General features: G+C 39.9%; 1 protein-coding gene across 1 annotated transcript in view; it reads left to right on the forward strand.

The window, feature by feature from the left end:
- The window catches only part of FAM171A2 (family with sequence similarity 171 member A2), a 79,128-nt gene extending 66,849 nt beyond the window's left edge, over nucleotides 1-12,279 (forward strand). Inside the window, exons 7-9 of the mRNA XM_081969765.1 lie at nucleotides 329-455; nucleotides 4,655-6,731; nucleotides 11,945-12,279. Coding sequence (XP_081825891.1) covers nucleotides 329-455; nucleotides 4,655-6,206 — 1,679 coding nt within the window. The 3' untranslated portion in view covers nucleotides 6,207-6,731; nucleotides 11,945-12,279. The remainder of the gene's footprint in view (nucleotides 1-328; nucleotides 456-4,654; nucleotides 6,732-11,944) is intronic.
- Nucleotides 12,280-14,649: the final 2,370 nt, after the last annotated feature.

Here is a 14,649-nt window from a genome sequence, read left to right on the forward strand (position 1 = left end):
GACACATACACAAAAGGGGTGGGGGCTTAACATACAACAATGTGTTAATTATTCTCCACCACCCCCTCCAATCTTTTCTACAGACAGATTTGCCAGAGGAAGATCTTATTCTCTAAATCTTTTGATGCTTTGGCCTTTTAAATTGTTGTTTATGTTATTTTAATTAAACTGCATTTTTTTAAAAAAAATCAATGCAGTTGTAAGCCATCCAAAGAATGTAATTTAAAGGACTTTATATAGAGATTCTCATAATAGATAGCAAATACTGTTTCCAAGTCGCGTGAAAAAGGGCCCATACTATCTAATCATAAAAGTTGCTTCTTTGCAGGGCTCGGAACTTCAACAGCAGGAATTAAAGATATTGCTACCTACCATACTATTTTTCTACTTACTATCTTGGGGGCCCTGGCATTGCTGGTTCTCATTTTGCTCTGCCTACTTATCTATTATTGCAGGTAAGTGCCACTCTTTCTCTTGTGTCTCCTTCTGCCCCACCACTTGTTTCTAACTTGAGCCCATTTCTAAAACCATTTTTCATAGTCCTACTAAGCATTAGTACTTTAACCAAGGCTTACTTATTGCAAATTATTTTATTTCATTTGGATATTGTTATAGTCACTTTATTTGAATTACTGCAGTAATTGATTCTGAGTTCATGAGATAATGTGCATCCCATTTCCACCTAAATTTAGGCATTACAACTGCCCACCATCAGAAAAATCAGCATCATAGAATGTTTACTTCTGGGAGTTTCAGGATGGGCATTTTGAAACCAACCCACTCCTGCATGCAATTAGTTGGGACAGAGTGTAGGCATGGCAGCTGAACTGAGGGTTGCAGGATTCCTTTGGAATTTGGACAGCTGTTCCAAACACTTTAACACCAGTCACTGGACAATGTCAAGCAGTCTTTGTGGCTGATTAGTAATGGATCAGCTTCTTTCCTATCCTCATCTCCAAGACCCATTTTCTTCAACCTTGGCCTTTCTTGCCATATTTTACTTAAATTAAAAGGTTTCAAACTTTTTCAGGCATAGAACTCCTGTACATACTATAAATATGTACCATATTTTTCATACTATAAGATGCACCGGACCATAAGATGCACATTAGCTTTAGAGGAGGAAAACAAGAAAAAAACCCTGCTTTCCAGCATCCATCTAGTAGTCATCTGGCTAGCATCCTTGCAGCAAACACCCTGGGTCAGCTACAGCACATTATCGCAGCCCCAGCACATAGCTCATCATGACTCCACTCCATTGCACCCACCATCGGTGAACTGAGCTGAGCTGTTGCTGCCACTGGGGAATGCGGGAGCCTTTGCTGCCAAGCAGCTGATTGGCAGTTAGATCGGCCTCCCGGAATACTGTCAATCAGCTGTTCTAGGCCGGGAGGCTAATCCAACCGCTAATCAGCTGCTTGGCAGCAAAAACTCCAGTGTTCCCCGGCGGCGGCAAATGGAAGCAGCGGTGACAGGTGACAGCGAACACCGCCACTGCACCAACCCCCTCCTCCCACCACAGTATTCACTCTATAAGACGCACAGACATTTCCACCCACTTTTGGGAGGATGAGTCTTATAGTGTGAAAAATATGGTATAAGTGTGTCTAATATATAATAAAGAGGACAATGCAGAGTGCAAAAGTGCAAAAGTGCTTTTCCTCAGTCTTGGAGGAAAATGTACAATTCAATCTGAAAATGGGGAAGAGTTATATAGGTCAGTAGCTTAAGCTTCCAGGGGAATTTGAACACAGGATCTTTCATTAGAAAGTAAGGGTTATCTATGATCATGTGCTAGAATTAAGAAGCTGGACAAGTGTGTGTTTCTAGCACATAGAGTATTTTTTTCTATGTTTCATAAACGTAGAACCAGAAGGGAACCCAGTTCAAAGTCTGGAAGTATACTCACCTTCCTTTTATCCCCAAACATACTTCTTTGGGATCCAAATCAAGATTTATTCAAACTAATCTCCTTAGAGAGCCACAAGTGTCACAAATAGAGGGCCTGATATATTTTCATGCAGTTCAAGTAAGTTAAATCTGAAAATTGACCTGGACATGGAAATGAACACACAGAGAGGATACATTTAAATTCTTTTACTCAGTATGCTTATTTTAAATTACAGAATTTCCTAATATCCCAAGAGAAGCAATTTGGTGGTATGGTTAAGGCATCAAACTAAAAATCAAGAGAGTATGAGTTCTAATCCTGGATTAGGTACAAACCCAGTTAACTGACCATATGCACTGTGTCTCAGACTTAGGAAGGAGGCAATGACAACCCAATTCTGAAACACTTTACCAAAAAAACTGCAGAGTTTGTTCAGGCAATCTATGGAATGAAGAGAAAAATATCCCAAAAGAAAGGAAGCAGATGGAGGTGGGAACTCAAAAGGAGAAAGAACATAATTTAAAGACCTGGACTCTTAATAAAAGCAACCCCCTTAATCCATAAGAGTAGAAGGGCAATTATTTTCTTTGGGGAAAAGCCATTTTAATCCTTTTTTTATGCATATGGAAACATATTTGGCAGTGAATCATACATTTACTGCTGATAACCATATCACTCTTTCTTTGATCCCTCCATGCCCCTAAGTAGATACTTGGTTTGGACGCATGAGAGAGACCTTTGGTGTGTTCTACACTTGCTCTAGAAGGAAGATTCCTAGCTACTTCGTTATCATTAGTTCCAAATGAAAAACAGTGATTACTTTTCCTGGGCAATTAATTTTTTTTTGTTCAATGTATTTAAGTGCATTTGAATAAATGCATTCTAAAGCATTTGTTTTAGGAGCCAAAACAAAGTCTTCATTCATAATAGTTAAATGTATCTCACTTAGAAGGAGGGTCATAGTTTGCTGGGATCCCAGAATTGCCAGTTGCTTATTTTTTAAAAATATGCTCTTCTATATTGTATTAATACTTTTATTTATGCATGTCTGCCTGCTTTCTGGTTTAGGTATTGCTAATCTAGGAGGAAATAATTCATCAAGTGGAAATGTTCTTTCCTATTGTGACAGTATGTGAAAAAGGGTGAGAAAAGGATGAAGGATGAAGAGACACTGTCTATGTAATCGTGAGATAAGGCATAGACCACAGATTCATAATGGCAGAGAAAGAAGCTCAAACCTGGCCCTCTCTAACTTCTCTGGCCAGCTCCCATAGGAATTCAGGAGCATTGGCTGAGCTGCCATCTGTTGTGCTGCCAAAGATTGAAACAAATTCTGCCCCAGCTGTTAGTTATATCATGGCATTCTGCAAATTGGTCATCTGTGCATGCACTGCTGCTGGTGTTACAACAACATAGCAGCCAGATGCTCAACAAACACCAGATTTCCTTGAAGACTGGAGGCCATTTCTAAATTTCCTCTCTTTGGAAGGGAGTAGCAGACTTGCAAAGTGGTCAGCCTTCCCAGGTAAACTAGACAGGAAACACAAATAGATGAACTAATTCTATTTTATTGTAAGGCTACAGGTAGTCCTTGACTTATAAATTAACCACAATTGGGACCAAACTTTCTGTTGCTAAATAATGTAGCCATAAAGTGAAACGTGTGACTGTATTGCCAATCCTGGCAATCCCAATTGTAGTTGTAGCTCCAAGCATGCAAGTCCTTATTCAGGAAGTGGAGGGAGTCCTAAGCCCCAACAGTGCAGTGAAAAGCTGCTACACCTCAGAAAGTGCCAAGTGCCAAAGACGTCCCAATGGTGTTTGCACAAAGCAGCTGCCCCAGGCCAGTCAACCTTGCTGACCTCCATTCCACTATCTTTGCCATCTTCATCCTGCTACCCTTATGTTGGCCCAGCTGACCCTTTTTAAGACAGCTGCTGGCATTGCCAGGCCTTCATCCCAAGGCCACTTATTCTTTTCTCCAAGTAGCATACAGATTTGTCCAAATTGCATGTAGCCTTCTTGCAAAGTTTTAGAATGCTTCAAAGCCTTGCCAGAAGGCTGTATATCATTTGATCAACACTGCACATGACCTCTGGTAAGCTTGATATGGATAGCAAGGCCATGGAGTTCAGGGAAACCAAAAGGGCAAAGCTAGGGGGAGATGGAAGAGAGGAACTGAAGCATCCCTGCAGTCATTAAAGTGCAGGCACACTGCCAAGGGCCCAAATTTTGATCACATGACCAAACAGGCACTGCAATGGCCATAACTTTGGGGTACAGTTGTAAGTCCATTTTTTGCAGCACTGTTGTGACTTTGAAAGGTCGCTGAATGAATGGTTGTTGAATGACATGTTACAGATGTCAAGGACTCTCTGTAACAGGATTTTGCAAGTCTGAAAGCACAAATCTCCCACTGTCTCCTTTATAGCCTAAGAGGTTAGGGCAGATCCTTCTGAATGTGTTTCTTCACCTATTATGCAGCTATGGACTATGCCCGCTCTCTCTTATTTGACCATTCCTAGGCAACATCTTTTCATTCTGTTTCTGAAGATCTTTCTCACATTCCATTACATCCATCTTATTAAGTGAGACCTTTTGTGCAGAGATATTTCAGTTGAAGTTAATAAAATGGGAATTTTCAGGCATCATAGAAGACCTTTTCTGTACAGAGGATGTGATAAGTCATAATTTGAATTATGATACCTTTCCATCGGTACAGATCTTTGTAACCATTCTCTTTCTTTACTTCTTTTTCTCTAGGAGACTATGTCTCAAGCCACGTCAACAACATAGAAAGCTTCAGCTTTCTGGGGCTCTGGATGCATCCAAGAAAGATCAAGCTACATCAATGTCGCAGATTAATCTTATTTGTACCAGCCATATGGAGACAGCTTCATCCAATGGGGACATAGATGTGCATACACCCATCCTCAAATCAGCTTTCTCTTCTTCCAGGGAGTTTGAGAGCTCCCGTGAGGAATTCTTCAAGCAAATGCCAAACCAGAAAATTCGTCATGCCAGCAAGGCCTCCACAGTAGACACACTGAGCCAGCGCGGCGGTCCCAAGGATGACTATCCCAGAATGGTGGAAGGCTATTCACTAAAAGCAGCCCGGTCCATGGATACCTCTGGCACACTAGAACCCCCTCTCTTGGAAGATTACAAGCGTAACTATTCACATCAGCGTGTAGAAGACAAGTGCAATGAGACACAACGCAAACATACACGGAATGATAGCAAGCCTTATTTGCAGGAGCCCCCATCACCACCACCCCTCCCAGCTCCTTTTGACCATTATATGTCTCATAAAGTTGATGCCAAACCACCTGATTTCATGATGTCACAGTCTGTAGACCACCTGGCCCGTCCCACTTCTCTGAGTCAACCTGGACAGTTAATCTTCTGTGGTTCTATTGACCATATGAAGGATACAGTGTACCGAAATGTCATGCCAACCCTCGTGATTCCTGCCCACTATATGCGTCTGGCTCCAACAGATCAGACAAATACGGGCTCTGAAAATCAACCAGATATGGACCCAACTGCTATGGGACTCCCCCATCAATTTGGTCCCCAGGATCAACAGAGGCAGCAGCAGCTTCTCCAACAGCAGCTGCAACATCCACAGTTCCAACTACAGCAACATCAAGTGGAAGACCCGGAGGGGAAGGGTTGGGGACCCCACACACAATCTGTCAGTGGTTCAGTCACCATACCTGTGTTGTTGAATGAGTCCACTATGGCCCAATTGAATGGGGAGCTACAGGCACTGACTGAGAAGAAGTTGCTGGAACTGGGTGTAAAGCCACATCCACGAGCCTGGTTTGTATCGCTAGATGGACGTTCCTCTCAAGTCCGTCATTCTTACATTGATCTCCAGGGCCCTGAGAGGAATCGCAGCAATGATGCCAGTCTGGACTCAGGTGTGGATGTCAACGAAGCCAAGCCCACCAAGCGCCTGAAGGAGGAGCGCATGGGTCCAACGTACTCCAAACTGGTCTTTGCCGATGCTGACACAGAACAAAGCAGCAGCGAGAGCCGCACTGCAATTTGTTCTCCCGAGGACAACTCACTCACCCCTCTGCTGGATGAAAACACTGACCACCGTGCTGCTACAATTCCACGACATGGGCGCAGCCGTGGCAACAGCTCTCGTAGCAGCAACAGCAATAGTGAACTGCGCCGTGACTCAATGACCAGCCCAGAGGATGACAGCAACGAACCTTCTGAAGGAACTGATGACCAGGGAGACAAGAAGAGTCCGTGGCAGAAACGTGAGGAACGACCTCTCATGGTCTTCAATGTTAAGTAGCCAGGAGGAGGAAGAAAGTTCACCCTCATTGCATACTTTGGGTGGGGAAGGATAAGGCACCAGAACCATGGAGATCAGTATTTGCCTTTGAGTCTCGTCTGGCTTCCTTTTCTCTCCATCTCATCAAGTGCTCAGCTGAACTGAAGCCCTTATGTTTTGACAGAAGAGATGAATGAACAGAGCAAGAAACAATACAGCCAAGCTGCATTAATGTTTTTCCCTCCAGCCACTAAAGATGCTGTCTTGCTCAAGGCAGGTTAAGAAGTGCCACAGCAAACTACCTAAGAAAATTTGGCCTCTTTATGTTTCCACCAACCACTGTGAACCAAGCAATCCAGGGCACAGAAATTACAAAGGATGTAATGACAGCGAAGGAAGTTTCATTGTTCTGTAACTCTTGTCAACCTGTGGAGAGGATACTGCTTGGCCTATGTGGTTCCAGTTCCTAGAATCCCTTATTTCCCACCCAGTTTGGTATAACCATAACTATTGCTGTCCCTTTGCCCTAACACTTTGGGAACAGAGGTACAGTGGAAAGGCATGACTCAACTTTACAACCCTCTTGCCCTCAGGGCTTTGTACAGTTCTTTTTAAAAATTAAGTCCTGTGGATTTTCCAAGCCCAAAGCTTGGACGGGTGGGTGCCCAGGGCTCTAGGTTGATGTCCATCTGTGCCTGTCATCCTTTTATGATCCAACCACTTGGATTACAGTACAGGGCCCAGACAAGGAGGGTGGGTTTGGGGAAATTTGGGCATTAGTGTGGGTAATATACATATGTGTGTGCATGCGTGTACGTCAGTGGTGGGTGGGAGTCTGAGCCATGTATGTGTGGATAGATGTGTCTGACCTCGCTGCCAAATGAACTCCTTATTGGAGTCATCTCTGTGCCCCCTCCTCCCCCCTTTTTTCTTGTGCCTGCAACTCCTCTGTCTCCTCCAAGTGCCTTCTGGCCCCAATGTCTCCCTCCCTCCGCCCAACCAGGCAGCTGTGAATGAAACCTTGATATCTGTAGAGGCGTACAGGCATACCATCTGTTCATAGCTGCTCAGATCTTCCTTTCTGTATAATCCCCTTTTTTCCTGCAGTGAGTGCTTGGCAGGGGGATCAAGAAGGGGGGATTGCTGAAGGGAAAACCAACTGACACATCTCTGCTTGTAAACATAGGGGCCAACTTGCTAAGCCATCAGCACAGACTTAGGGAACTGAGCCAACCAGCAACACAGTTGTGGTGATTGGGATCTTAAAGAGCAGCAGGACCAGGTCTTACTTGGTTTTACAAAAGAATGATGGGCATGATGAGCAATCCCAAGTAAGGCATTTGTGGAGATCTTGGAGCCCATTGTAGCACATGATTTCATCTGAAGAAAGGGATGGGGAGCTACTAGCCAGCCCCACACTGAATTTTTTGTCAATCAAATTGGAAGATAATAAATGGGATTGGGCACATTGTGGCTGCAAATAAGGTGGTGGAATCTAAGAGCCTTTTTAGCATGTTGCTTTTGTGTTTAAAGACACTTGGACTTTTTATCAGTCAGGCTGACATCCTTTTGTAATAGCAGAAGGCAGCAAAGACTGAAATAATTTGGGGAAATATTTTATTTCAGACTCGCCTTTATACTAAGACTTGAAGGCCTTAAAATAGAGGTGGGAATTCTTCTTTCTTTTGAGGGCAACATTCTTTAGAAATAAACTGGGAGGCTACATATTAATGACAGCCGGGCCAGAATTAAAAGTGGGTAGGATTTTATCCCATCTTTTTCGTTTCAAACCCACACCCATAGTCCCCAGCCCTGCAAATTGCTAGAGAAAGGACAGATTCCTCATTAGAGGTCTAAGTTGGTTACCTAGAGCACATCTTCCCCTACTTTTTTAGTTACTTGTTCTATTTGTCTGCATTTCCTGGTTTTCTTATTTTTCCTAATTGTCATTTTTCTCTCTCTGCTTGAAGAGATTGTCTTTTCTGAAGGGCACTTCTTTCTTTGCCAAGATCTGGATAATCTGGCTTAAAAATAGGTTTTTATTCATCTCAGCTTTAGTTGAGATTTTCAGAATAGAACATAACTTACACAGTGTGAGAGGAGCACTTACTGTATGCTCAAAAATATTGGGTTTTATTTGCTTGCTCCAGGGATGAGCCTTACTAATGAAAAAAAAAGGTTCTGGGGTTGAGCCCTATTTGTATAAAGACTATTTTTTCCATTATAATTCTTTTTTTTCCAGTTCAATAATTGCCTTGAGATTATTTTCTTTTAATTATTTGAATAATTTCCATATTTTGCCTTCTTTCACAGCATTACATTGAATCATTTTTATGCTCATAGGATTTTTTCCCCTGAAAGACCATCATTAGAATCACTAACTGTGGAACTCCCCAGTACCTGATGTGTCTGATGCAAGATTAATACTTGTCAAACTGCTTCACAAACAATCCAATTACTTACATTAAGTCTTGGTCTAAAATTGCAGAAAATGTTCATATCTGATTAATTTTGCATCCTATTCATTTGAGAACTGTTAATATTCTGTAAATCAGATACATACCTTTTTCCAACTGCAGGTGACACTGCAAGAGCTGGCTGACCATTCTTTCAAAGCATTTTGTCTCTTTCCATGTTCCACTAATACCAAATGATAGATACTATCTGAGTAGTGCAAGAAAATTCTGTATTTGTAACCTGACTATCCAGCTAATCACTAATCTCAAGAAAACTATGCCTAACATAATTTAAGGTATCACTTTGGTGTGATCAGATCATTATAGCTCTCTACAAAGATAGTGAGATTTTAGTCAAACCTGGAGAAAGTTTTTAAAAAGTCAAGGAAGTTTTAATCACTCCAATGCCCCACATAAAACTAGAAAACAGAATTGTTTTACTTCCAATCAATGCACAATGCTGCTTTCTATAATTTTATAGCTGAAGAAAAGCATTGCATCCAGGAGCTAATAGCAAGGTATGCCCTCTGATATACATGTATCTTTAACTATCTTCTAGTTTCTCCAGTGACCTCAAACTGCCAAACAAGCATTTGAGGTTTTTTTAATGTTCTGAAGAAAAAAATAGTTGATCAAATTTGGCAAAATGGAGGATTCAGTGGCTATTGTTGGTGAAACTTCCTATTTGTTCTTTAGAATGGTATTAATATATAAATCTTCGGAATTTATCACAGCAATATTGCACGGTGGTGATTTCCTCTCCCAAGAGGATTTATTTTTCTTCTAAGCTTTGGTGTCCCTCTGAAACAAATTGAAGGATTACCATTTTTGAAAGACAGATCTCTCACACAAGAGAGAGGGAATTACTGGTTTATTGGTAGATACTGTCTCTTTTCAAAGCTGTAACTCTTTAATAATAACCTAAGACCTGGAAGGCAAGTGCAAGGGACAATATTAGGGAGGAAACTTCATTCCTGAAGTACAGTTACTGTTAGGGAAAGGAATAAAGTAACTATAGCTGTCTTAGCAGTCCGCCCTCCTCCCCCTTCGCACACATATCAGAATAGAATAAATAGATACAATATGCTAATCTTAACATTTATACATGGAAGCAGTGAACAATATTCAGTGTGGAAAGGACATATGTTTGCCTGCACAAGAAGAAGCAGCCTTCAAAGTGAACAATGCAGCCTTAGTCACTGTTGTGTGGGTGGGATGGAAAGGACTAAAGTTGGATGCTTAGAATCTAGAGACACTATTCTAAACATTTGAGCTGCTTAAAAATACAGCAATTTCTAACATTTTGTGATGGTGAAAAAAATTGGTGGGGGGAGGGGGCAGAAGGAGCTGTATGAAAGTTGGGAATAATGTGGAGCAATGTGAATAAGGATAAAAAATTAAGATCTTAGATAGTCTATTTAGTCCTTGGGACTAAAAAAAAATCAGATAGTCTCTAACTGAAATAAGTGAGATAAGAGAAAATCTAGGTCTTGGCTATCAGTTAGTATTTGACTGGATTTGTATAATTTAAATCTTTAGCTATTATTTGATTCTTAACAAAAGATATTTCTGTTCTGGTTTAACTGCTTTAAAATGTTAGAATGTGAGCACATATTCAGGTAGTCCTTGATTTATGACCATAATTGAGCCCAAAATTTCTGTTACTAAGCAAGACATTTGTTAAGTGAACTTTGCCCCATTTTATGACATTTCTTGCCATAATTGTTAAGTGAATCAATGCAGTTGTTAGGTTAGTGACAGTTGTTAAGTGAACTAAGGCTTTTCCATTGACTTTGTCAGAAGGTCGCAAAAGGTGATCACATGACCCTGGGATGCTGCAATCATCATAAATATGAGTCAGTTGCCAAGGGTCTAAATTTTGATCACTGACCTTTGGGATGCTGCAACAATCGTTAAGTATGAAATACGATCATAACTCACTTTTTTCAGTGCTGTTGTAATTTTAAATGGTCACTAAATGAACTGTTGTAAGTCAGAGATTATCTGTACATTGTGGCTATCATCTTTATGGAATAAAACCACAGAACCATAAAAGCAATTCTGGCACGTAAGGCACCTAATTGCATTATTGCATTTTGATGCCATCAGTGTTTGAATTGTCCAGAGGCTTTGATTAGCCTAGAGCAGGGGTGTCAAATTCACATTGTCACGGTGGCATCACATGACGTATTGGGACTTTCCCCACCCTTGCTAGAATAGGCGTGGGTGTGGCCAGTACATGATGCATCCAACACCTGGGCAGGGAGCTTGGCAGCCCTGGCCTAGAATATAAATTTCAGTAATAGAATAGGAACCAAAATTAACTGAGAAGTACAGTGTGTGGAAAAACTGAGACTTACAGAAGTACTGTATGTATTTAAAAATACTAAAAGGCATACACAGACTCTCCTCCCCCATATCCAGCATGTCTGTGGATAAAAGAAACAGATTCTCTCTGTGTGACTTCTGGTGATTTTAAGGCAGCTGTTTATACAATTCTCAGACCTGTATAGGGCAAAATAGAAGAATGGATAAAGAAAGGTTGCTGGCCTGTAGGTAAATAAAATCAGAATGTATGTCAAGGTTCACTATTTCTTCTATCTTTATCAGAAACAAGAGGTAATAGTTGCTGTTTATAGAGAAGAAATCTTTAGAATGGCAATACAGAAAATAATTAGGTCTTTAAATAAAATCTATCTTATAAAAGTAGCTTCATATTATTGGGCTAGTTCATAATTTAGTTGCCTGTTATTTTAACATTCCAGTCTTCTCCCTTTTGCATTTGGTGATGATAGAAACCTATGAGTGAGGGCTTTTAAAGTTTACTGAATATTGGAGCAGGAAAAGGAACACAAAGTAATGTGCATTACTTTGTCAATGTATGTCAATGATGTCCTGCACTGTGTGGAGATAGATGTCTCTTTCAGATCAGATATTGTTCCAGTAATGCTAGGAGCTTTTCTTGTCAGCCATACAAATGTGGTTTCCCCTAATGCCTTTTAAAAACATTTGGGGTTTTTTTTAATCCATAGCCCTAATACCCCTTAAAGATCTCCCAATCATGTTATTAAAACTGGTTTCCTACTGTATGGCCCTGTGAGAAAGATGCTGCAAAAGCAGTGCAGCAATATTATTCTCAAGTTGGAATAGACTATAATAATTTGATGCTTTAAAATACTCCCCAAGTCTATTGTCCTCTCAATAAATGTAGTTAAGGATTTTAATAATTTGCCCGACAAACTTGGAAAATGGAGACCAGCAAGTCCTTCACTAGTTCATATGGTTAACTTTCTCCTTTTACAGACGTTTTACAAATGTGCGAACTACTGGCTGAAGATGTGGAAACAGTGATTCAACACATCCCAAAAATACAAGTTTAAGCAAGATTATGATATATCACCACACGCTTTTGGTAACACCACCAGTGCAGTCTCCCTTTTATTTAAAGAAGAAAATCCTCCTTAATGCCTTCGCGATGGTTAATTTCTAGAAATAAAAGATATTCTTGGAAGGTATTGTTGAAGATCATCTTTGGAGGACACAAATGACATTCTTATTCATTACAATACACCTGTCAAAGCATCCTTTTTAAAATTATCAGCCGGGGTAAGGCCATGTCATTTTAGTATAATAGCAAAAAATAAACAATTTTATTCTATAAAAAATGAATCTCTTGTAATTTTACTCGTGTACTTCTATCCTAATACTCCGGCAACAATTTATACCTCACGAACGAGTTCCCCTTGCCGTTGTATTCCCCTGACAAAGAACCTTTGCTCTTCCGTCAGAGCCAAGGCGCTCTCCTTCCCTTTTGCTGGCACTGAACGTCATTGCATGTGACTCCACCCCACCCTACCGGGACCAGCCACAAATTTCATTGGCGCGTTTGAATCGGGAGTCGTTTCCAGCTTCTACCCTGCCCTGCGACAGCCCCACCCTCTCAGTTTCCCGACAGGATGTGAAGCTTCCGGTCAAGCGAGAGACTGAGGTGTGAGAGACTCGTTTCCCTCCGCCCCCCACCTTGCACAGTCAAAGATACGAATAACAAAGACCTTCCACGATGTGAGCACGCACGCACGCTCTCCCTCCACCCACCCGCTGGCGGCCATAGTTGTGGATTATATAGCTATCGCGAGACTTTCGGATACCGATTCTCAGCAAAGGACCAAATTAGTATAGCTCTATAATGTTATTTATCTATTACGGATACTGGTTTGTATATTATAATCTGCACTGTTTTCGCCTTAGAAACCTACACCAAAAAGCACTATTATATTAACTATACTAATTAACATTTCAGCTCTTGAAATTTAGAATAGAATATAATTCTTTATTGGCCAAGTGTGATTGGACATACAAGGAATTTGTCTTTGGTCCATATGCTCTCAGTGTACATAAAAAGACAAGATACATTCGTCAAGAATCATGAGGTGCAACACTTAATGATAGTCATAGGGTACAAATAAGCAATCAAGAAACAATATCAATATAAATCGTAGGGATACAAGTTACAATGTGACAGTCATGCAGTCATAAGTGGGAGGAGATGGATGATAGGAATGATGATTTGCCTTTACTTTAACTAATAATTTGCCTTTACTAAACATTCTCCGATGTGTCCAGTACACATAAATTCATTTGTTGTATTGCATTTTAAGATCAAAGGAGATATTTTAAAGGAATCTGTCACTGGTTTAAAAAACAGGATATTCAAGTTTGCTATTTAAAAATACCTGTTTCATCTATAGTTTTCCACTTGTAATAAATGTTTTATAAATAATAATTTTAATATTTACTGATTTATGCCAGTTTAAATTACAAAAATGGAGAGCGGCATTTACAAAATAGAACTTTTCTTCAGTTAAAAAAAGAAAAAAACTATTTCCATATAGAAAACTATTAAAAACTAATCTTATTTGGGATATAGAAAAAAAACTACCTCTGAACACAGGTACCATGTGCTGTACATTCCTGGTTGCTCTAATAATTAAGAGGGATTCAGAACATGATTTCAAATATTCTCAATAGCTCTTGCTTGATATGTAGTGAATAATATTCTATGTGAGCTGCTGGCCTTTGCCTAACTCTTGAACACAACTGCAGTCTGGAAGTGGTATGTTATAAACAAAACCTAACTGTTCTGCAATTAATCAGCAAGCAATAAGTGGAGATAATATAATAAGAAACAAAGCATTAAAGGGAAAAGTGTAGGATAGAGCAGTGTTTCTTTTTTAAATACATTTTTATTACGGTAATTTCTTATTAAAATATTGGACATAGTGTGACCATCCTGGCATTATCTCCGCTGTACACACTAAAATATAAAACAAATAACAAACATGTAACATTGTCTTCATTAATTATACATTATTGTTCTATCCAATATACTCATTTATATTTACATATATTACATTATATTCCATGTTCACAAATCCTAGTTATTTCTTGTTCCAACTCCCACCTCTCATTTCTAACCATTGGTAAAACCTATTCCATATATCATGATATTCTGATTCGCCTTTGTTTTTTAATTCTAGCGTCAATTTATCCATTTCTGCACAGACAAATATTTTATTTGTTATCTTCCTTTCTAAAAGTATACTTTCATTTTTCCATTGTTGAGCATATACTATTTTCGCAACCATTATGATGTTTAGTATTAAAAATATTGACCCTATACTATAGTCTTCTGTTATGATTCCTAGTAAAAAATAGTTCTGGTTTAAATTCTAACCTCAATCCAATCATTTTTTTCAACCACATCTGGATCCCTCGCCAAATTTTTCGCTTTTCTGGTTTTTCTCAACCTCAGCAATTTTAATATGCATAGACTTCGACTCCCTGAACTAGACAGAAGGCTGAAACTATTAAGTTGAAATAGCAGGGAAATACTCCCACGTGCCTTGTGAAACCTAGAGCCCAGGGCCATAGATAGACCTTTCCTCCTCTCCTACTTTATAGAAATATTTATTGTTTTGCCTAAAGTGCCAGAAAGGCGAAGGCTGAAT

The sequence above is a fragment of the Natrix helvetica genome (genome assembly GCF_964273705.1).
Source record: "Natrix helvetica genome assembly, chromosome: Z".
NCBI classification, from domain to species: Eukaryota; Metazoa; Chordata; class Lepidosauria; order Squamata; family Natricidae; genus Natrix; species Natrix helvetica.